This window comes from Delphinapterus leucas, chromosome 12, assembly GCF_059928025.1.
Source record: "Delphinapterus leucas isolate spDelLeu-1000000601 "Yukka" chromosome 12, BTC_Dleu_Yukka2, whole genome shotgun sequence".
Lineage (NCBI taxonomy): Eukaryota > Metazoa > Chordata > Mammalia > Artiodactyla > Monodontidae > Delphinapterus > Delphinapterus leucas.
In genome coordinates this window covers 80,693,495-80,717,864 of record NC_143140.1, presented here as the reverse complement: position 1 = coordinate 80,717,864, position 24,370 = coordinate 80,693,495, and the positions used below count along the sequence as shown (strand labels likewise).

The window sequence follows — 24,370 nt, the reverse complement described above, 5'->3', positions numbered from 1 at the left end:
GCCACTCTTTGTTGCTGTGTGTGGGCTTCTCACTGCAGTGGCCTCTCCTGTTGTGGAGCATGGGCTCCAGGCACGCGGGCTTCAGTAGTCGTGGCTCACGGGCTCCAGAGCACAGGCCCAGTAGCCGTGGCGCATGGGCCTAGCTGCTCCACGGCATGTGGGATCCTCCCGGACCAGGGCTCGAACCCGAGTCCCCTGCATTGACAGGTGGACTCCCAACCACTGCGCCACCAGGGAAGCCCCGTGTCTTAGTTTTTTATACATCACGTCTGCATACATTTAAAACCTCATCCAGGGGTTCCCTGGTGGTCCAGTGGTTAAGACTTCACCTTCCAAAGCATGGGCAGCTAAGATCCCACATGCCTCCTGGCCCAAAAAAAAAAAACCAGAACATGAAACAGAAGCAATATTGTAACAAATTCAATAAAGACTTTAAAAATGGTCCACATCAAAAAAAATAAAAAGCCTCATCCAACAATGTTACAGTTTTTGTTTTCAACCATCCGCTTATTTTAAAGAACTCAAGATGGGAATAGAGTCATTTACGCAGCTAGTTAGCATTTTCCTTGCTTTCCCGCATTCCTGATGTTTTACGATTCTTTCTCTATCAATCCCTTCTGTCTGAAGAACTTCCTTTAGCAAATATTTTGGAGCAGGTTTGCTTACAGCAGATCATTTTAGTTTTCCTTCATCTAGGAATGTCTTTATTTCACCTTCCTTAGGATATTATCACTTGGTAATAGAAGTCTGGGTTTCAGTTCTTGCAGCACTTTAAAACGTGTCCACTTCTGTCCCCCATAGTTTTCTGATGAGAAATCTGCAGTAATTCAAATCATTGTTCCCTCAAGTAATGCATCATTTTTCACTGGCTACTTATAAGAAATTTTCTTTAGCTTTCAGTGTTGTAATTAAGATTTGTCTGGGCATGGATTTCTTAGGGCTTGTCCTGTTTGGTGTCTCTTGACACCAAACAGCATCTTTAATTTACAGGTTTGTCTTTTATCAGATTTGGAGAATTTTCAGCCATCATTTCTTCAAATATTTTTTCTGTACCACATATTTTTTCCTTTTGGAACTCTGACACCAACATTAGACCTTTTGGTATAGTCCCGCAGGTTACTGAGGTTCTCATATTTTCAAACTCTTTTTTCTCTCTGTTGTTCAGATTGTATCATTTCTATCGAGTTTTCTTTAAGTTCACTGATTCTTTCCTCTGACATCTCCTTTCTGCTGGTTGAGCCCATCCATTGAGTTTTTGTTTTTTGTTTTTTTTAAGTTTTTAAAGTCATGTTTATTCACGTTGAATTTACATTCAGTAAAACTCACTCTGAAATTTGACAAATGCAATCACCACCATAATCAAAGTGTAGAACAGTTCTTCAACACCCGCCCCCCACCCCGCCCCCGAAACCCTATGCACAAACTCCTCCCTGATCCTTAGGAATCCACTAATCCATTTTCTGTCAAAGGGGTCAAATTTAATCATCAAAATAATCTATTATAGAAAAAAATGTAAGCACAAAAAACCAAGTTTTTAAAAGGATACTTTGAAACATACAATGTTTAGAATAGTCAAAAGAATGGGATTTAGAACTAACCTTTGTAAGTTAAAACAGCTGACAGAGTTGTCTTAGGATAGCTGTATTGCTAGGATAGCTAGTCTACTTACCATGTTGGGCTTCAGGCTGGGGCTGGTTGGCAGAAAAATGATTTTAAATAGTTTAAATGGAATTGAATTCTACAGAAATTCTCTATGAGGCAGATACATGTTCTTGCACATATTTGGCACCTTTTCAGAAGTTCTCCCCTGCTACCACCATGAAAGGGACAGTAAGCAAAAACCTCTACTCTGTATATATCAATCATAACATGTTCAAATACATGTTATCTCCTCAAAAAGCTTTCAAGCACCAGCCCTGTTTATCAGCATCTTGAACTGGACTGAGCCGAGTCACGCGCCAAGGCCTAAAGGGTCCATTGAGTTTTTACTTTGGTTATTGAAGAGGGGGTTTCATTTTCTTCCCTACACAGCGCTGATAAGCTCATATATGAATAAGGAAGAATGAAGTTCATTTATTCATTTATTTAATAAATATTTATGGAGACCTACCCCTTCTCTCCCTCCCTTCCTTTCTCCCTCCCTCATTCCAGTTTATTCAAAACAATAAGTGTGTATTGAATATCTATTAATTATGTGCCAGGCAATTTGCCAAACACTGGGAAATGCAAAGACAAAACATGGTCTATAGCCTTATGAAATTTTATACTGTAGTAGGACACAGACATAAATAGATACCACAAATTATTAGAGACATTATGCTACAAGGAAATATATAGAACTGGGGAGGCACAGTAGAAAGTCATTTCTACCGTAGGTTGAAGGTCTTAACAGGGGAACTAAAACTTACAGTGAGTCATGTAATATGAGTATAAGTTGCCTAGAGAGGAGGGAATGGAAAGAAAAGTTATTTCCCACCGATTCGTTATTAAAGGTGAGGAAAGTGAGGGAATTCCCTGGCGGTCCAGTGGTTAGGACTCACACTTCCACTGCCAAGGGCCTGGGTTCGATCCCTGATGGGGGAATCTAAGATCCCACGAACTGTACGGCATGGCCAAAAAAATGAAGTAAAATAAAAAGGTAAGGAAGGTGAAATACAATGCAATTTATTTTAAGAAAATACTGATAGTCCAGTAAGATTTTTTCATTTGAAACTTGGAGGAAATTTTTGTTTTTCTTATTTCTTTCCTTCTAATTTTTAAAAATCTTCCTTAAAGGTTATCAACTGGCAAACATCTCTTCATATCCCACCGCAAGCTAAACTGAGTCCTGAAGCCTCTGATCTTATTATTAAACTCTGCAGAGGACCAGAAGATCGCTTAGGCAAGAATGGTGCTGATGAAATAAAAGCTCATCCGTTTTTTAAAACAATTGATTTTTCCAGTGACCTGAGACAGCAATCTGCTTCATACATTCCTAAAATCACACACCCAACAGATACATCAAATTTTGATCCTGTTGATCCTGATAAGTTACGGAGTGATGATAATGAAGAAGAAAATGTAAATGACACTCTGAACGGATGGTATAAAAATGGAAAGCACCCTGAACATGCTTTCTATGAATTTACCTTTCGGAGGTTTTTTGATGACAATGGCTACCCATATAATTATCCAAAGCCTATTGAATATGAATATATTAATTCACAAGGCCCAGAGCAACAGTCAGATGAAGATGATCAGCACACAGGCTCAGAGATCAAAAATCGTGACCTAGTGTATGTTTAACACACTAGGAAATAATTGTAATGAGGCTTTGCAAAAAGGCCTGAAACGCAGGGGTTTTTGAAGCTCTGAGAGTAAAATTATGCAAATGTAACAGAGCTATGTATGTGTGCTCTGTGTACAATTTTTTATGTTCCTAAATTATGGGAAATCCTTTTGAAATGTTAATTTATTCCAGCCTTTTTAATCAGTAATTTAGAAAAAAATTGTTATAAAGTAAATTATGAGCTGAATATTATAGTCAGTTCTTGGTACTTAAAGTACTTAAAATAAAAAATAGTGCTTTGTTTAAAAGGAGAAGCCTGATATCTATTTGTACATATGCTAAATAATTTTTAAAAAAACAAGAATTTTTGAAAATTTTTTGAAAGACAGTTTTAGTTTTATCTTGCTTTAACCAAATATGAAATATACCCCACATTTACAGAGGTGTTTTTTTCTTCTTCCCCCATAATTTGTTTTTGGAAAAAAATAAGCTATAGAAATGAAGCCATCATGGTGGTGAGTGTTCCTAGGCTAATGATAATCTGTATAATTCACATTTTGTAACTAAGAAATACAAGGTTGAAACAGTATGCTCATCCAAATGAAAACTAGTGCAGTTTATCTTTTTATCCCATCTGTGGAATATTTAATTTTCTAACATATCTCAGAAAATTACTGGCTTTGAAAGAAGCAAAGCACTACCATTTTTCTTTTCATATTGGTATTTTTAATGCTGCTTTCAGTTTTTAAAGGGAACAAAGCTGCCATAAATTAAAATTTTCAATACTAAAAGCTAATATTTTTACTTTGAAATTTAAAAAAAGTTCCACATCCTAAGCAGAGAGATCATTTTCAGCTTCATATGAAACTTTAATTAAAAATTATTTGTGGGTACTTACTAGAAAAGTACTTTTTCTATATAGTGACAGTTTTGATTATGTCATCAGTAATGTTATAGTTTTCCTCTTTCAGAACAGAGATGCATACACAGATTGTTACTGGCAAAAGAAAATGTGGCTATTTGGCAATATTTTACCTGTAGGCAGAGATTAATTGGTGAAAAAAAAATTATTTAACTCCTAATTAAGGTGGCCATTAGTAATTAGGAAAAAATACATAGTGGTCTTAGGAAAATTCAAAACCTCCTAACTTATTAAGGTTAAACAGTATGTTTTTCAGCATTACTGTTATATATAATACTTAGGTATAAGGACAACTTGTGGTTTCATACCAAAATACATTTAGCTTAACTTTTAGGAAGGGGGAAAGGGCTCTATTCTCACATTAGTAAAATTTGTATTTTATTTCCTGAAGCTCCACTGATAGGGAATTGTTTCATCAAAACAATATTTGTGGAGAAGAAGCATAATTTTAGTGATTTTTCAAACTTACAGCTTTCTTCAAATAAAAGCTAACGGAATCATGTATGCAAGTAAAATTAAAGGCAAAGCTGTTCTGGTTGAATTGGGGAGAGCAAAAAAGGTTTATTAGCTCACACTTCCCTCCTTTCTATAGGTGGCCTTTCTATAGTTGGTCTTCTCAGCTTGTAAACCAGTGCATTAGCCACTATGTAATGGTAGGTCTTTGGGAGTCATTGGCCCTTCCGAGAATCTGATGAAAGCTGTGGCTTCTCTTCCCAGAAAAATGCACATCAACACATACGCACAAAATGTTGCATGCAGTTTAGGGATTTTGGATGTGTTGAAACCTGTCACAAACTCTTGGTTAGGGACCTCTGTCCTGCAAGAACACTGATATATTAAACTAGGAACTTTGCTGTAAGTTTACTAATTAGTACTCAGATTAGCACATCTTGTATAAACACTGATAATTTATGGTGTGAAAGGTCTGTACCATGTGATAAGATATCCTTAGGACTGCCTCTCTTGCTGGTACAGCACCAAGACATTTTAAACACACCCTTTTGAGGGCACTGAAATACATGTTTGGCTTGTTACAAGCTTAATAAATATTTCTGAAGGACTTCTACTCAGAGGATTGTAGGAAAATGCACTATATAAGATGGCAGTCTTCACTTCATGGAACGTTTGATTAGTCCTGTAAAATTCTATGCAAAACAAATTAGTTCAAGAACTGTCTAGCTCAGTACTCAAATTTTTAAGTTATCCCCCTTGTTCTTCGGGCTTTCTCAGTCAGATTTATTGAAATTTCCATTTAGTTGTTTTATTTCTGGACTATGGTGCAATACAGAACAAAACCAACTTTGTTACATTTACATTGTAGGAAAACTAAGGTGCTGTCTTCTCCCCCTCCCTCCCCCCAAAATCTGTGTTGCCCTTATTCCTCAAATGTAACAGACACTACAAATTTTGTATTCTTTTAAACTTCCTCTGACAGTATAAGCTTTTTGTGTTTATCTGAAGCAGTGTACAAGCCTTTCGTATCTGCATTTTTAGCAGTTTGGATATACTTATTAGCTGTCTTATTCCCAAACTATATCCAGATCTTCCAGTATAGAATCTGGTGCTTCCTGACCAAAAAGATGAGAACGATGTCAAAAATCTATATGCTCTCAATTGAAATGGAGTGAAAACATTGATGTTTTCTTTTTAAAATAATTTTCCCACTCATTAAAAAAAAACTTGCTGTCTTTCTTATACTCACCCCTTTTATGCATATCAGTGGTATTTATGAAATGTGTTCTATAATTATGTAATTGTAGATACAGTTATGTATTGTCCAGTGACGTCCTAAGGCAGGCCCTGTTGCTGTATCTTTTCTACCTTATTTGTAATAGAAACTATAGAATGTATGACTAAGAAGTCACTTTGAGATTGACTTTTTTAAAAAGTTATTACCTTCTGCTGTTGCAAAGTGCAAAACTGTGAGTGGAAATGTTTTCTTCTGACTTAATAATATGTTGAAATTAGAGAATACAGTGGGAGGATTTTTAGATATTGCTGCTGCTGTTACCTAAGGTACTTTAGAAATTTTTCTTTAATAAACAAAAATAAACAAAAATCCCTTTGGTATTTAAAGTGAAACATTTAGCCTGTTTGTTTTAATCTAAAACAAAAAGTAATTTGGATCAACATAATGGTGTATTTGTAAAGCGCCTTAATAGATCCCTTTGTGAAGGCACTATACCACAGTTTACTTTTATATTGTATTATGTATATAAGTATTTTGTATTAAAATTGAATCAATACAACACTACAGTTTTATAAAATAATGCTTTGTTAGGAAAAGGAGTTACAGCATTGCAATATAACTAAATTGTTTTGCATACTTCTGAATGTAGTAGATACGAATAATCAGCCTGTGTTCTTAATGAATCTATTTGTATTTCCCCAATCATTTTCTCTAGTGTAACATTTGCTGGGATCATAATAAAAAAAAAGCAAAATTCAAATCTTTAAATTATGTGTGGAAGGCTGACTTTTAGGCTGCTTAGTTAAGTAAGTTGATTTTTTAATTCAAAAATTTAATCTTTTTATTCTCAGAGAAAATTTATGATTAAAAATTTAAGGACTTCCCTGGTGGCACACTGGTTAAGAATCTGCTTGCCAATGCATGGGACACAGGTTCCATCCCTGGTCCAGGAAGATCCCACATGCTGCAGAGCAACTAAGCCCATGCACCAAAACTACTGAAGCCCACACGCCCTAGAGCCTGCGCGCCTCAACTGCTGAAGCCCGCGCATGCTAGGGCCTGCGTGCCGCAACTACTGAAGCCCGCGTGCCTAGAGCCCGTACTCTGCAACGAGAGAAGCCACCGCAATGAGAGGCCTGTGCACCACAACGAAGAGTAGCCCCCGCTCACCACAACTAGAAGAAAGCCCGCGCACAGCAACGAAGACCCAACGCAGACAAAGATAAAAAACAAAAAAAGTACTAAAGTTCTTTAAAAAAAAAAATTTGGTGCTTTGAAATTAAAACATATATAGCTAATGATAATCCCTACTTAAATTAAGGCAAACTAAAAGTGTAGCCCAGTAAAGTTTTCGTTTTGCCCAGTATAAGTACAATAAATATTTCATGTTAAAGGCTCCCTTTAGATCACAGATTTAAACCTTTTTTAATTATTGAACTCTGCATTTAGTATCATTTGAGCCCAGTTAGTAATTTTTAAAATGTGAAGTTATTAGCTAATCTCTTTTCCTTTATTTATAATCTTTTTACTTTATCACATGAACTGCCTACCAAATAAAGTATATATGTTGATGTTACATCTTAAATCAACTTTACAAAGATGAACAAATATTTAGGGTTTTTTCTCCCCCTTTTTCAAGCATTGCCATCATTTTTTTTTTTTAATTTATTTATTTTTGGCTGCGTTGGGTCTTCATTGCTGCACCTGGGCTTTCTCTAGTTGCAGGGAGTGGGGGCTACTCTTCATTGCAGTGCACATGCTTCTTATTGTAGTGGCTTCTCTTGTTGTGGAGCACAGGCTCCAGGTGCAAGGACTTCAGTAGTTGTGGCGCATGGGCTCAGCAGTTGTGGCACACGGGCTTAGTTGCTCTGGAGCATGTGAGATCCTCCTGGACCAGGGCTCAAACCCGTGTCCCCTGCATTGGCAGGCGAATTCTTAACCACTGTGCCCCCAGGAAAGTCCCTACCATCATTCTTAGGTCTCCTTTTATCCTCTTGTTTGCACTCATTTGTAAACAATTTTTTTAAATATTTATTTATTTGGCTGCGCTGGCTCTTAGTTGCGGCATGCGGGATCTAGTTCCCTGATCGGGGCTCGAACCCAGGCCCCCTGCGTTGGGAGCGCAGAGTCTTAACCACTGGACCTACAGGGAAGTCCCACTTGTAAATTTATATTTGGTCTATATGAGGCTGTTGTATAGCTCATGCAAACTGCATTATGCTTATGATTCATTTTACTACATTTTTTTAAGATTTCCAATTAATGTATTTATTTGTCCTTTTAGTTAGCATATTTTTGGTGGGTGAGAAGTGATAAGGACTCCATGGAATCCAATTTCCTTTTTAATTCTGATGATATGTTCCAGAGAAAATGTCTCTAATACAATGTGTTTGCCTTCATATGTCATCATCGTCGTCCAGGAGCTCTCAGCCAGGTTAGCTGTGGTTTCAGCAGACCTGCATCACAATTTAATTTCTTTCTTTGCCCAAAAGCTACTTTTCCGTGACTTCCACACCATCTTCTAGCAGATGATTGAATGGTGGACATACACTCCTGGTCCTGGAGAGTCTCCTGTTGAGATGGGAGGCAGCTGCGGCTCACCCTGGGAACATAGACACTGGTGGCAGCCGTTCTTTGGAGCTTGTTCTACTGCGTGGACCCTGGTGCTGACGGGTGCCATTGTGGGACCCTGCGTCTAGCTCATTGGCTCTCTCATTTTACTGCATTTTGGATCCATGTTTGGCATGCTTAAAATTGTGACCATACCTTGTTATGCCAAAGACAAATACACAGAAAATGTATCTGCTTTTGTGTGAAGGCAAAAGGGAAGATATCAAATTTATGTTTGAGACATAGGCAGTTGTCCTCCCAAGTATCCAGTCTTTCCTTCTCCCTTACATAAAGTCACCCAGAGATCCGGGACATTTTGGTGGATTCACAGTCTGGGTGGGACTTTGTTTTCCCTGGAGGAGGGTTAAATTTGTTCTGTAGTGAAAAGGGGAATTCTCAAGAGTTCCTAGCTCCCAGAGGGGTTGACTAATGACACAGGCTGCTCTTGTTCTCCAGCTTCCATTCTCTCAGTTTTCCTTTTACTAATAGAGCCCCCATCCCTGTTCATGTTTCAACTGTCCCACTAAAGCCCATGTTTCTCATATTCCCTTGTAATTAGTTGTGGCCACATGACTAGGTTTTGGCCACTGGGATATGAGCAGATGTGACATATGCAAATTCTACTTCAGGGCTTCCCCGGTGGCGCAGTGGTTGGGAGTCCGCCTGCCAACGCAGGGGACACGGGTTCGTGCCCCGGTCCGGGAGGATCCCACATGCCACAGAGCGGCTGGGCCCGTGGGCCATGGCCGCTGGGCCTGCGCGTCCGGAGCTTGTGCTCCACAGCGGGAGAGACCACGACAGTGAGAGGCCCGTGTACTGCAAAAAAAAAACGACTTCATACACCTAAAGTTGATATTGTTTGCCCTTCACTTGCTCCTTCCCTCTTCCCACAGGATGGAACATAGAATCATGACTTTATATTGACCCATAAAATCTAGGAAAATACCCTAGTGATGGTGGATTAACAAAATGAATAAAACCTGGCTACCTGAAAGATGGCATGAAGCAGGGCTGTCTGTCTAACTGCAGAATATTAAAAGGAAAAAAATTCATGTATATATATATATATATATACCATTTGTTACTGTTGCTGAACTTGTACCCCAACTAACGTGTACTTTGTGTTCGTGTATAATCTGATTTGCAAAACAATTTGAGGTCATTTTATACTTTGCCTGTCTCCCATGCAATGATTCATGAAATTCGGTTATTTACCTGGTGCATTTTTCTCTAATTCATCATCTTCATCCCCATTGTTTGGTTAAACTAATTTGGTTAAGGCCCTCATCAACACTTTTTTTTAAAAAAAAATCTTTATTGGAGTATAATTGCTTTACAATGATGTGTTAGTTTCTGCTGTATAACAAAGTGAATCAGCTATACGTATACATATATCCCCATATCCCCTCCCTCTTGTGTCTCCCTCCCACCCTCCCTATCCCACCCCTCTAGGGGGACACAAAGCACCAAGCTGATCTCCCTGTGCTGTGCAGCTTCTTCCCCCTAGCTGTTTTACATTTGGTAGTGTCTATATGTCCATGCCACTCTCTCACTTAGTCCCACCTTACCCTTCCCCCTCCCCGTGTCCTCAAGTCCATTCTCTACGTCTGCGTCTTTATTCCTGTCCTGCCCCTAGATTCTTCAGAGCCAATTTTTTTTTTTTAGATTCCATATATATGTGTTAGCATATGGTATTTTTCTCTTTCTGACTTACTTCACTCTGTATGACAGTCTCTAAGTCCATCCACCTCACTGCAGATAACTCAATTTCATTTCTTTTTATGGCTGAGTAATATTCCATTGTATATATGTGCCACATCTTCTTTATCCATTCATCCGTCAGTGGACACTTAGGTTGCTTCCATGACCTGGCTATTGTAAAGAGAGCTGCAATGAACATTGTGGTACATGACTCTTTTTGAATTATGGTTTTCTCAGGGTATATGCCCAGTAGTGGGATTGCTGGGTGGTATGGTAGTTCTATTTTTAGCTTTTTAAGGAACCTCCATACTGTTCTCCATAGTGACTGTATCAATTTACATTCCCACCAACAGTGCAAGAGGGTTCCCTTTTCTCCACACCCTCTCCAGCATTTATTGTTTGTAGATTTTTTGATGATGGCCATTCTGACCGGTGAAGGTCTTCATCAACTCTTGACTGAATTATTGTAATAACTTCCTAACTGGAGTCTTGGACTTCATTCTGGTCCTTCAAGTTTATTATCCAACTGTCAACCAAATGACATACTTGAAAGATAATTCTAGATTCTGCTTCTAGTATGACCAAGTAAGCTCCTGATGGATTGACTTTATCATATGTAACGACTATAAATTCAGGGGGAAAAAAACTAAAGATACAGAAGTGGAACCAAGAGCAGGCAGATTCTGGGTGGAAGTCAACACTTGGGAGAGAGGAATGGCATTAGATGAGTGTCTCATTTTTATGATATCTTGCCTGAGAATGGCCCAAATCTCTAGCTGAATCACGAACCACATATGTGTGGGGAGGAATCCAAGCATCCTAAGAATCAAAGAACTAAACTGACATTTGAGATGCTGCCCAACAGAAAGAAAATTAAACCAAGTTAATTGCTTGCTTAACCAAGCAGAACACCTCCAGAGGCATATCCCAGAATCCAGAGTGTAACTTAATATATCCAACATCCATGATACAATCCAAACTTACCTGGCATACACAGAAATATAAAAATATGACCTAGTCTCAAGAGAAAACACAATCACTGGAGGCTGACCCCAAGATCTTATTTCCAACATCTGGAATTGGCAAAGATATTACAATGGCTCTTATAACTATGCATGACGATGTAAAGAAAAACATTCTCATAAATGTACAAATAGGCAATCCCAACAAGAAAATAGAAGCTATAAGAAATTACCAAAAGGAAATTTTCCTTGATTGAAGACATAAACTAGCAAATTATAGAAAGCTCATGAGAGGTCTAATAAATTGCATTATTTAATTGCATGTATAATAAAAGTATCTCTGGAAGGTAGTTAACGAGTTTGATGTTACTATCTCTGGGGATGGGAACTGGATTTCTAAGGTAGCAAGAATAGTAGAAAGACTTCCCACTATATAAGCTTTTGTATCATTTGAATTTGAACCATGTAAATGCATTGCCTATCCAAATATAAATTCATAAAATGGAAATAAAAAATAAAATCTTTAAGTTCAAGTGGAGGAATGGGGCTTAGACAAAGGAAGATACACTTTCTTTGAGATAGGAGGCAAAACCAAAGGGCAAGAGTGAGGTAGAGACATTTGTTAAGTTGGAGGGTCAAAGTATTGGGATTAGGTTATGCTGCATATGAAACCCAAAACGACTGCTTAGACAGACAATATCGAGTTGGCAGTCCACACCTGCTATAACAGCTCCACAAGGTCATTCCACACTTCGTCTGTTCAGTTCTGCTATCTTCATCACATGGCTTATATCCTAAAGGTCATTTATGGTCAGTAGTGGGCTGCTTATACTCTATCCATTTTTTCCCCTGTTCTAACCTGGTGAAAAGAGGGGATGATGTGACTGGAAGGGGGATTTTTAGGGCCTCTCCCTGTAAGGTACCTTCCTAAAAGTTCTATACAACACGTCCACTGGCCAGAAGTTAGATCCACGGCCACACCTAGCTGCATGAGAGTCTGGAAAATGTAGTCCTTATTCCAGGCAGCCCAATTTAATCAAGCTAGGTTCTGTTACCAAGGAAAATGTGTATTTGGTGGGCAGATGGCAGTCTCTGCCTCACTGAGCAAGTTGAGGGAATTTCAACCTGACAGCTTCTATTTTCTCTGAAGGTGGAGACATAGTGATTTGCTGAAAGGGCAGAAAGGGGTATGTGGCTGGCATGAGGACAGTGGTGAAAGTCTGAAATAACTAATGTGAAGAGTAAGAGAGATAACTGAGGTGGAACATGCAGAAAAATATGTTTCGGGTGGGTTAGACATCATGCAGTTGTGGTGCATCAATCTTCAAGGTGGTGTGATTTTTTTTTTTTCCTATGGCATTCAGCAATCTGGGAGTAGCAGGTCTGTGATGGAAGCTATTATTTAGGAAGAATGTGCATAAGGTTAGTGAACAGCACTGAGGATCTGTCTCAGTTTGTTGCTGCAAAAACTGTGACATAATCTAAAAATTCAGCAGATTCTGATCCGCGGCTTGCAGGATCTCAGTTCCCCGACCAGGGGACTTAACCTGGGCCACAGCAGTGAAAGCCTGGAATCCTAAGCACTAGGCCACCAAAGAACTCCCTCTTCTTTTTTTTTTTTTTTTAGCAGATTCTTAATCATGGTTAGAATTTTCTAGTCTTATACATACTCTGTATCCCAAGAGATGGCTCAAAGTTTTGAAGGAGGTAGAGGAGGACTGCCAGTTGCAATAACCAGGTGAGTGAAACTAGTCCTGAAAGTCCTTTTAGATTTCTCTGATGAAATGTAAAAAGTGTCTCCAAATTCTATTTTTTACTGATTTAATGTATTTATTCTACAAATATCTAATTAATGTCTGCAATATGCTAGACATTGCCCTAGTCAAATGGAGGAAGTATCTAACTTCATTAAAGTTTACCTACTGGGGCAAGAGAGACAGCAAATACATAATGTCAAGAAATGGTCTGCATGTCATTCCCTCCTGTGTAATTCCAGGAGTCACAACACTTTCGCAAGAGTCGCCCAATCTATTCTCTCTCCCCTCCAAACCCTTCTACTCACAGTTGCCAAATCAATCTTCCTGTTTCCTATCTAAATTATGCCTTCATTTGAATACCTTCAATGGCTCCTTTGTGCCTATTGAACAAAATTTAAACTCTTTACTGGCACCTACCTTTTTTTTTTTTAATTTTATTTATTTATTTATGGCTGTGTTGGGTCTTCGTTTCTGTGCGAGGGCTTTCTCTAGTTGTGGCAAGCGGGGGCCATTCACTATCGCGGCCTCTCTTGTCGCGGAGCACAGGCTCCAGACGCGCAGGCTCAGTAATTGTGGCTCACGGGCCCAGTTGCTCCGTGGCATGTGGGATCTTCCCAGGCCAGGGCTCGAACCCTTGTCCCCTGCATCGGCAGGCAGATTCTCAACCATTGCGCCACCAGGGAAGCCCTGGCACCTACCTTTTTACCTACTTTTCATTAACTTTCCGGTATGTGTCCTATGATCCTGCCAAATTACTGTCACCATTCACCAGAAAAAATAATCTCCAATTTTTCTGAGTCCCAGTTTGGACACAATCATTTGAGGGGGATGGTGGTTGTAGAAGCCACACTGTAAAAGAAGAAATGACTAGTGTAGTAGTCATGAGGGTGGTACACAAATATTCTGTTTCTCCTTCAGGGCACAGTGTAGAGCTCAGTGTCCCATCTCTTTGAAATCAGGCTTGGCCACATGACTTGCTCTGGCCAATGAAATGTGGACAGAAGTGGCACGTCTTATATCCAGGCAGAAGTTATGCAAGTTATCGCATTTTCTTTTTTCCACTGCCCAGGGTCCCAGTGCCCGCATCCACTCTACCATGAACATATAGAGTAAATGAGAAGAAAAAAATTCCTGGCGTTTGAAACCTCTTCAATTTAGGTTACTACAGGGTACCCTAGTCTTCCTAGACTAGTACAACTAGTGAAGAAACAGAAGTAGTAAATGTAAGCCACTGTTTGGAGGTTTTTTGTTTTTTAATTTTAAAAATTAACTTCATTGAGGTATAAATTATGTATAATAAAATGCATCCATTTTATGTGCACTGTTCAGTGTTTTAATAAACATATACATCTGCTTAACCACTACTCTAATTGAGATATAGAACATTTCCATCACCTCAAAACATTTCCTCATGCCTTCTTGCAGTCTAGTCCTTCACCTCACTTCTCCCAGCCCCCAATCCAGCCTCAGGCAAACACTAACCACCTTTCTGTTACTGCAGACTACTTTTGCCTGTTCTAGAATTTCATATAAATGGAGTCATGTAATATGTATTCATTATATGCCCTTTGAGAAGTTTTTAGACTATAAATTGCCTTTATAATTCAACATACCTTTTCACTCATATAAAAAATGAAGGTTGATTCAGTCTAACTAGGGTAATTAACCTGTACCTCCCTGAATTGTTTTTTCATTTCAAAAAGCTATACTAGGGCTTCCCCAGTGGCACAGGGGTTGAGAGTCTGCCTGCCAATGCAGGGGACACGGGTTCGTGCCCCGGTCAGGGAAGATCCCACATGCCGTGGAGCGGGCTCGCTGAGCCTATGCTCTGTAATGGGAGAGGCCACAACAGTGAGGGGCCCACGTACTGCAAAAAAAAAAAAAAAAAGCTATACTAATTATACTTTCCTATACTAATTATACTTTACATTACAATAGAGTTCAAATCCATCATAGCGAAACTATTATTTTCTACTTAGTTGAGAATTTTACAAGACTTTAAGCTTCATGAAACATTCTATTTTGTTGACCACTGTTTACCCAATGCCTACAATGTTGTCTGGCATGTATTAGTTGCTCAGTAAACATCTGTGGACTGAATGGATGTATTTCCCTTGAATTGCCTTTATATAAGTCTGTGTTAAATTAATGGAATGTTTTAAAATCAGAATTTTAATTACCATGCATTCCTAGAGGATAACGTGTCTTAAGTCCCTCTATGCCACCTTAGTTGGAAGTAGAGGATGGAGATCCTGGAGGAAGCATGGCCACTAGTACTGTCGAGTACTATGTTTCTGTACATCGTGGAACATAATTTTGTTGTCTGGTTGCATTAATACGTTGACCAAAAAAATCAAGAATATAAAATTCCACCATCATTGTGTCCGAATACCTTTGTTTACCCATTCTCTATTTTATTCATGTTATGTCGTGACAAGCGCCTCAGCCAAATTCTGAGTATTTGGTTCTAGAACAGGATTTGTCACAAACGAATTGTTTGACCCTTGACACTCACCTGTAAAATAGACACTCTGACCTCCTAACCTCTGAAGAGAGTGATGAAAATCAAGGGGGAGGAAAAGTGAGGAAGCACTGCGAAAAACATATTGAGGAACACAAGACGGTAGCTCTAATTTGGGTCATTACTACCCGCCCCTGCCCAGTCCGCGCGGGAGGCTGTGGCGCGGGACTGCGCAGGCGCTCCCCCGTCGGCCCCACCCAACCTTCGTCGGCCCCGCCCCACTTCTGTCGACCCCGCCCAACCGGCGCCAGGCGCGCGCACGCCGCCCGGCGTCCTCGCTCCCGGGGCGTAGCCCAGCTTGCGCCGGAGTCACCGAGGTTCCCCCCAACACCGGAAGTGACCCTGGCGGGTTTGCCTTCAAATTCTCGGCGAGTGGAAGCAGCGCCCCGAGACTGGTGACCAGGCAGTGCTGGGTCCGTGCGCACAAAACAGGGTGGTTGGGGCAGGACAGGGCAGGGCCCTCCTTCATCGCTGCCCGGTGCCCCGCTCGGCCCTCCCGCTCCGCCTGCCGCTGGGCGGTTTCCCGAGGAGCCTCGGAGACACAGGTGAGTGTTGGCTCTCTAGGTCTCCTGGGAATCCCCGACCCACGTGGCCGGGTTGGCGAGGGATTCGGGAGCCTGTGATGCGATCCCGCTGCGCATTCTGCTGTGAACTTGCCGGTGCCTGCGCCGAGGTCCTAGGTCCTTGCTGTTGTCGCTGACACCTGTGGCTCGGATGACGGTCCCCCTACCGGAGGAGTCTTGTCCGGCCGGAGACTTCTGAGGGCTCCTGCCGATCCCACTCTAGGCCTGTCTCCTTGGAGAAGTCTCCGGCCGAGACAACCTGTTTTTATTTCCTTGCTTTTTTGACGGGTCCTCTCCCGAATTCGTCCACGCCCCCGCCCGAAACCCTCTACCCTAAAAAAAACACCAAAAGCCTTGACTTTGGGGATGCAGCTTCCTTTCTTATGTTTTGTTAGGTAGGTGTGCTATTGCTGAGGATGTTCTTTCTTATTTAGTTTATTCTGGAGCCGGGCGTCCTCTGGGAGGCTATGGCCCTTTTTATTTAGAGTCGGTACCTTTTACAAAACGTATCCCTCGAAACTTTGTTTCATACTGTATATTATATGGTGCTGAAGTTAGCGATGAACGTGGATCCTTAATGCTTTGCAGTGGATAGTCTCAGGCCCTTATTTAGTCAAAAATAATTTTCTCTTTTAACTGCGAAGTGCCATTTTTATATCAGTTACTAACATTTATATCAGTTACTAACATTGCTCCTCTCTTGAAAGCGCTCATTTGTCTTCCTCTTTGAAATCAGACCTTTAGATACTGCTCAGAACATTCCTAACGTTTTAGAATGTGTGCGATAAATCTTTGCCCCATAGTCACAATGCTAGAACACCAAGGTATTGAAAGATTCTTGTGATGTTCATACAGGCCTAAATATCTCAGTGTGCAGCCTTATTTTCTTTTCCAAAGGAGATGGTTTTTGTAATCATTGAGTTCTCACACAAAGAAATAGTGGCAAAACTCTTTGTCTTGTATTAGTATTAATAACTTGTGACTTGTTTCATATCTTAAAAAAAAAAAAAGGCAGTGCCAATCGACTTTCCAGCATTCTTAGACTATGAAAATTTATATAAAGCTCCTTTATGGCATTGGTTATTCAAGACCGTTTTGCATTTTATAGATTCAGTATTAGGCATATTATATAGTCTACAACGGATTCTGCATCTTATTTTGAAACTGGTATCACAATTCTGACAAATACTAAGGATTAGAGAATCTTGTAGAATTTACTGTATTAAAAACAATGTTGAATTTCTGTTTACAACAATGGTTCTGGATTGTTTGTTTTTTAGCTGTTTGACTGCTTAAAAAGATACTCTTTGTGGACCACACAGCATCACATTAAGTTTGCTAGAAATTTTGCTGTAATATTGAGTTTTTAGTGTTTAAAAAATTTTGACTCTGTTATTTGAATTAAAATTTCATGTTGCATCTTACTTAGTTTAAATAAATGAATTTAGTCATTAAGATAAATAAATACTCAGTACACTTAAGCAAAAGGGTGGTTCTGATAGGAAGGATCATGTAAAGGAAAAGCTTGCTGTAAGATAAAGCGTGCATCGCCTATGCTTATGTTTATTTTTCTCTTTAATAAGCTCTTTAAAGACCAACAGTCTGTGTTTTTGGACAGTCTCAGTTTTTATAATTTTATAATCTCATTTTTGTTTTATTAATTGAACCAACAGGTAGTGTTTACAGTTCACTGTGGTTAAACTTTGGTCTATAGGCTTTTCTTCACATATATTCATTTCTTCAAGTACTGCCAGATATTGTGTCAGGTAGACCCAAATTCTGTCTTCCTAAAGTGTAATTTTGGCAATGATAAGGATATATTCTTGAAAATTGAAGAATCTCATAAATTTACAGTGTTGACGTTCATTTGAGAAGAAGAATGTGTGATACTAAGAGAATAGGAAAATTTGTTTTTTGTCTAACATTTATTCATTGCATGGTATTTTGATACATTTTCAGTAAACACATCATTTCTTTGATAACCAAGAATTTTTCAGGTCATTTTTAATGTGGCCTTGGATTGACTTTACATTTGTTTGTTAGAAAATGTCGATTCATTGGCTCCTCAGGAATTTTATCTGACTAGAAAGAAGTATCCATAACACAGAACCTTCAGAGAAGGCCTGGAGTGACTTCTGTGAATTTTGGAACATTGAGCCCTGGCCCTCAGAAATACAAAGGGACAACCTATATATAAGTAACAATTTAGATTTTTTTTTTTTTTTATTTGGGGAAAGGGAAGAAAGATCTGGAGGGAGTCTGTTAAGGAAAAGAGAGAGAGAAGGAAGAGACGTTAGAGTCTTGCTATCTGTGCTTATCCAGATCAGCGATATACTGCCAGCAGCCAGCTCCAGCTGTACCCTTATAACATTATTGCTCAGACTAGGCGTCACTGTAGGGCATATATAGCTTCAGAGCAAAAGCAGTCGCACAGTTCTGGTAGGGGTGATTTGAGGATCAAGCAGTGTGAGAGTGCTGAGGGTCAGAAACTGGACAAAAGTAAGAAATCTTAGTAGTTAGACAAAAACTGACAGTATTCATTCATTCGAAGATTTACTGACTATCTGCTGTGTGAAAGGAAGCATGGTTCTAGATGCTGGGGATATATCCATAAAATAGCAGAGAACCATGGTCCCTGACCACAGAGCTCTTATTAAGATGGAATATTATGGGCTTCCCTGGTGGCACAGTGGTTGAGAGTCCGCCTGCCGATGCAGGGGACACAGGTTCGTGCCCCAACCCGGGAAGATCCCACATGCCGCGGAACGGCTGGGCCCGTGAGCCACGGCCGCTGAGCCTGCGCGTCCAGGGCCTGTGCTCCGCAACGGGAGAGGCCACAACAGTAAGAGGCCCGCATACAGCAAAAAAAAAAAAAAAAAAAAAAAGATGGAATATTATCAGTGGTCATGCTTTTCAGTCATGGGATTTTTTTTGCTTTTCTTTTGGACCCCAGATACTCAGTCTTGAATTACTTATAGACCTTAGTTCATAGCTGTATTGCTTCATGACAAATTACCCGAAAACTTAATGGCTTAAAACAACAAACATTCATTGTCTCACGGTTTCTTTGGTCAGGCTCTGGGCATAATTGGCTAGGTGCTTCTGATTCAGGGTCTTGCACAGGCTATAGTCAAGGTATCAGTCAGGGCTGCATTTATCTCAAGGGTCAGCTGAGGGAGGATCCAACTTCCTGCCTCCCTCACATGGTTGTTGGCAGGATTCAGTTCCTCTGGTCTGTTGGACTGGGGGCCTCAGTTCCTCACTGGCTGTTGCCCTTGGGCCTCCATCAGTTCTTTGCCATGTGAGCCTCTGCACTGGGCAACTCACAACATGGTAGCTGGTTTTCCCTTAGAGTAGTCCAACGAGAGAGCAAAAGATAGTAAGCAAGGTGGAAGTCCCAGTCTAATCTCAGAAATGATGTTCCACTGTTTTTGTGTATTCTGTTTGTTACAAGCCCACATTCAAGGGGAGATGATTACATAAGGGTATGGACACTAGGAAGCAGAGGTCACTGAGAGCCACCTTACAGGCCCTCTGTGATTATTGATGGATATAAGGCCCTTCTTTTGTTGTATTTATTTTTGGTTACTCCCCTACCCTCCATCCTCTTTCTTCATTCATATTTCCCTATCTCACCCTCCACAGACACTGTAATATATTTAATATATGTTCTTCGGTGTGTATGTGTCCTTTAAAAAAGAGTGTTTTATTCACCATATATATTGGGTTGGCCAAAAAGTTCGTACAGGTTCCACGACATCTTACGGAAAAACCCGAACAAACTTTTTGGCCAGCCCAATAAATATAGCATGATTTTAAGTTTATAAAATGATCTTGGCACTTAGACCTTGTTCTATGTCTAAGTATTTTTTACACCCAACCCTGTATTTTGATGATCTATCCATGTTGCTATTTGCATATTTTGTTCATTGCTTCTATCTGCTACGTAGTATTCCATAGGGTGCATCCACCATATTTCCTTATCTATTTTCTTAGCAGGGAATAGATAGATTACCTCCAGCTATTGATTTCTCAAACAGTTCTGTCATTAACATCCAAAAACAAGTCCCTTTGTGGATCTGTGTGAAATTTCCTCTGGAATATTTACAGAAAAGTAGGGTTGCAGGGTCGTAGGATATATGCATACATAATTTCTCAAAGTACTGCCAGATTGCTCTCCAAAATGATTATACCAGTTTCTGCCCACACATTGTATGTGAGAATGTCCTTTTTCCCAAATAATTGCCAATACTTAGTATTATTGGATTTATTAATTTTTTTAATCTGGTAAATGTAAAAGGGGTCTCTCATTGCATTCTTCTATTACTAGTATCTGTACTTGTAACCATTTGGGATTTCCCTTCCATGAATTACGCTTTATGCCTTTATGTGCTACCCATTTTTTAAAAAATTTTATTTATTTATTTATTTTTGCTGTGTTGGGTCTTCGTTTCTGTGCGAGAGCTTTCTCCAGTTGCGGCAAGTGGGGGCCACTCTTCATCGCGGTGCGCGGGGCCTCTGACTATCACGGCCTCTCATTGCGGAGCACAGCCTCCAGACGCGCAGGCTCAGTAATTGTGGCTCACGGGCCTAGTTGCTCCGCGGCATGTGGGATCTTCCCAGACCAGGGCTCGAACCTGTGTCCCCTGCATTGGCAGGCAGATTCTCAACCACTGCACCACCAGGGAAGCCCGCTACCCATTTTTGTATGATTTTGTATGAAGTTCTTTTGTCCGTTAGTGTGAGGAATTACAAGGATGGATTTTCTCAACTTAGATTATAATTGCATTCCTGTCTTGGTCATGGAGAGAGAGAGAGAGAGAGAGAGAGAGAAAGTGTGTGTGTGTGTGTGTGTGTGTGTGTGTGTGTGTGTGTGTGTGTGTGTATTGCACGCTGATACATTGTTAGTTAGCTAATCGTTTTTTTTCTTTTTTTTAGTTAGCTAATCTTTTATTTAAGATTACCACATCATGTTCATAAGTGAAATAGACTTTTTATTGCTGTTAATTAGTTTTGAAATTGAGGTGATTCTCACCTCATAAAAAGTTGATCCGTTTTCCCCTTGTTTTCTGGGCCAATTTTTATGTAATTGGAATTAGCTTCTGTCTAGAGGGTAGGTAAAAACCCACCTATAAAAACCCCGTATCCATATATGCACATCCTACTAAGTACAAAGACTATGCTTAGTTCTTGTATATGGAAAGTTTCAGGGAAGATGCATTTAGCATTTATTGAAGACCTACTCTTTGCCAAGTACTATGGTAGGGACTCTGAATAGCCATTTATTCCTTCTAGTGCAACTCTTGGAAATAGTTACTATCCCAATTACAGATTTAAAAACTAAGGTTCATTAAAGTTAAGGGGCTTGACAAAGGTGGCAGAATTACAGTTCCAACCAAGATTCTTCTAACCTCAAAACACGTGTGTTTTCTGCTGTGTCACAGGGCCCTCCAAAAAATGATCTAACATTCTACATTTGTTCTGCAGATGTTCAATAAGACTTGTATGTCACGCACTGAAGTTACCATCTCAGACCTTTCCTCTGTAAATCCTGCTCTAAAAGAACTTAGAGATTCAAGGTAGACAAGTGCCTTGAGATGAAGGCCCCAGTAAAGTGCCAGGGGACTTTAGAAGGGGGAGGGCTTATTTTGAACTGGGAAGTTCAGAAGGTTGACATAACTGGGAGAATTGCCATCTGAGTGGGGTTTTGACACATAGGTAGGGTTTGACTGTGGGAACCTGAGAAATTTCTTTGAAGGAGTGGAAATTAGCATGAACAAATGTATAGAGATGGAAAGTACATTGTGAGTGTCTTCAGGGATCCTTGGAAAGTATACTTTTAAAAAACTCTTTGTAGTACTTATTTTTAAGAGGTAATATTAAATGTTTCTTTCTTTTTTAGCTTATAATTGAGCATGAGTCTTCTTATGATTAGTGAGAATGTAAAATTGGCCCGTGAATATGCATTGCTGGGAAATTATGACTCTGCAATGGTCTATTATCAGGGAGTTCTTGATCAAATGAACAAGTATCTATACTCAGTCAAAGATACATACCTCCAGCAGAAATGGCAACAGGTAAGAAACATGACTGATGTTTGTTTTAATAGTTTAAAATACTCAGATGTAAATAGGTAGTGCTTTTGCAGCTTTACGTTAAGAGTGTATAATTTATTACATGGATTTGTATATAATGTTTCTTAAAACTTGATTATTATATTAGTCCATATTCGCCATCATCAGTATGATGAGTTCTCAGTTATTCTAATTTTTGGAATCTAATAGTAATGGTTTTCACATTTTTTTCTAGATCGCATTTTTACCTGGTAAACTTAGAATTGACTTTATTAAGCCATTATTGAAACTGCAGATGACACCTGAATCTCACAAGTACCATATTCTCTATAGAACATCATAAAGCAGACCATACTTGCATCCCACTTGAGGAACTTCAGCCACTGAGGACCAGTAAAAGTTTATAGGTAGAAACTATAAACAGGTCCAGTTGAATATGGCATTTATAATAGGGTTCAACAATGTCATAGGAGAGAAATATTATAGAAATTAATAGTCTTTTTGTGCTGGTCTTTTAGGTAGAGTATTATCCCTCAGATTCTACTAAACTGCTTTTTTCATAGTATTCCATATTTGTCCTAAATTTCTTTAAAAGAGAGAAATATTCTACCTCTTTGAACTTAACTTCTTTCCTTAAGTCTGCCTCTGCATATTTTACATTAGAAGGGGAAAACACTTTATTTCATAAAGAGTCTTAAATTTGTCACTGAAAGACTTTTAAGACCTTTTGTTCTTAGGCCAGCAGCTTTTACTTAAAAAGTCTAAGCTTTTTTATAAGGGTATTTAAATCATTTAGTTTTAAAACCAAATATTACTAACTTCATTTCAGTGTTTCATATGTGTGTGTGTGTGTGTGTGTGTGTGTGTGTAGTTTTAAAATTGAGTCAAGACTGCTTTTAAAAAATATGTATTGGCTGTGTGTGGATTGAGCCATTTATCCTCTGAAGCTTTATTTTTCAAACTGTGGGATGCAGTCCATTAGTGAGTTATGAAATTAGTGGATTCTGATCAACATTTTTAAAGTCAATTAAGTAGCATAAGAACCATCAAAGCGCAACTTGCAAAAGTATTGTTTTTACCAAACTTTGAAGTTACAGCTAACTTTTAAATTTGTTATGCATTTTGAATAAGAACCATAAGTCAGTCATGATGGCTTCATTAGCCAGGATACTTAATTCATTTTATCAGAATTAATTTTGCAATTAGAAATAAAGAATTCATGAACCATTATTAAAATTTCAACAGAATATTTTGGTATGGTTTCCTGGATATCTGATGTCAAAATGGAGGCTTCTGACATCTTTAATAAATGGCCCAACTTAATCTTGGCAGTGATTTATTAGTTATAGAAATTTAAAGCACCCTATTCTCCTTTGAAATCAGGTTTGGCAGGAAATAAATGTGGAAGCTAAACACGTTAAGGATATCATGAAAACACTAGAAAGCTTTAAACTAGACAGCACTCCATTAAAAGCTGCACAGCATGAGCTTCCAGCGTCCGAGGGAGAAGTCTGGTCCCTGCCTGTGCCTGTTGAACGAAGGTAAGTGGAGACCGTTTAAGAAACACACTGGCACGGAAAACTGATAGCATTGGTTCTACCTAGGAAGAGAACTGGGGACTGAGAGATGGGAATGGGAGAGGGTTTTTTACTGAATACCTTTTGTAACTCTTAAATTGTGCATCATGTAACTATGCCTCATTTCCGTAAGTTAAATTTAGGTAGACATAGACCAAAAATATGCTTTTGTGAATGAGCTTGAAGTAGTGGAGGCACTGTTATCTTATGGAAGGAACATGGGGATGGAGATTGAAATATCTGGGCTCTAGGTCTGTATCATTATTTGTAGCTCTGGGAAAATCATGTAACCTTTCTAGAGCTCAACTTTTTGTTATGTAAAGTGAGGGAATTAGACTAAAACAGTGGTTCTCAAAAAGCTATCACAGAATACTGCTATTTATCAAGCTATACTGCTGCTAAAATTTAAAAATGGGCTTTTTAGTTCACAGAAAAAAAGAAAAGATAAAATGTTCTCAATTATAGGTTTTTTTCTTTGGTATTTTTATCCCCAGTTTCCTATTACCTGGTGCCAGCAAATGAACAATTAGTGAAAGTTGATATTTACTGAAATGCAAAAGAGCCAATTATGCTTAGTTCCACTGCATATTTTTTAACTGACGAGTGTGCAAGTGGGTGTCATTTATCTATTTTACTCACATAATAGATTTCCTAGTTTATATTGTGGGTTTAAATACATTAGTGTAAAATAGCATTGTACAAAAAACACTGACTTTCAGGTTCTT

The 24,370-nt window shown here is 39.2% G+C and overlaps 2 protein-coding genes across 3 annotated transcripts in view; both read left to right on the top strand.

Annotated features, from left to right (window-relative positions):
* The window catches only part of LATS1 (large tumor suppressor kinase 1), a 50,643-nt gene extending 35,313 nt beyond the window's left edge, over window positions 1–15,330 (top strand). Inside the window, exon 8 of one of the 2 annotated variants that reach the window (XM_089922130.1) lies at window positions 8,373–15,330. In XM_089922130.1, coding sequence (XP_089778256.1) covers window positions 8,373–8,405 — 33 coding nt within the window. In that variant the 3' untranslated portion in view covers window positions 8,406–15,330. The other variant, XM_022558991.2, reaches the window with a different exon arrangement.
* Window positions 15,331–15,861: 531 nt separating this feature from the next.
* KATNA1 (katanin catalytic subunit A1) overlaps window positions 15,862–24,370 on the top strand; it is a 37,893-nt gene continuing 29,384 nt past the window's right edge. The window contains exons 1-3 of the mRNA XM_022558979.2: window positions 15,862–15,976; window positions 21,897–22,071; window positions 23,452–23,609. Coding sequence (XP_022414687.1) covers window positions 21,910–22,071; window positions 23,452–23,609 — 320 coding nt within the window. The 5' untranslated portion in view covers window positions 15,862–15,976; window positions 21,897–21,909. The remainder of the gene's footprint in view (window positions 15,977–21,896; window positions 22,072–23,451; window positions 23,610–24,370) is intronic.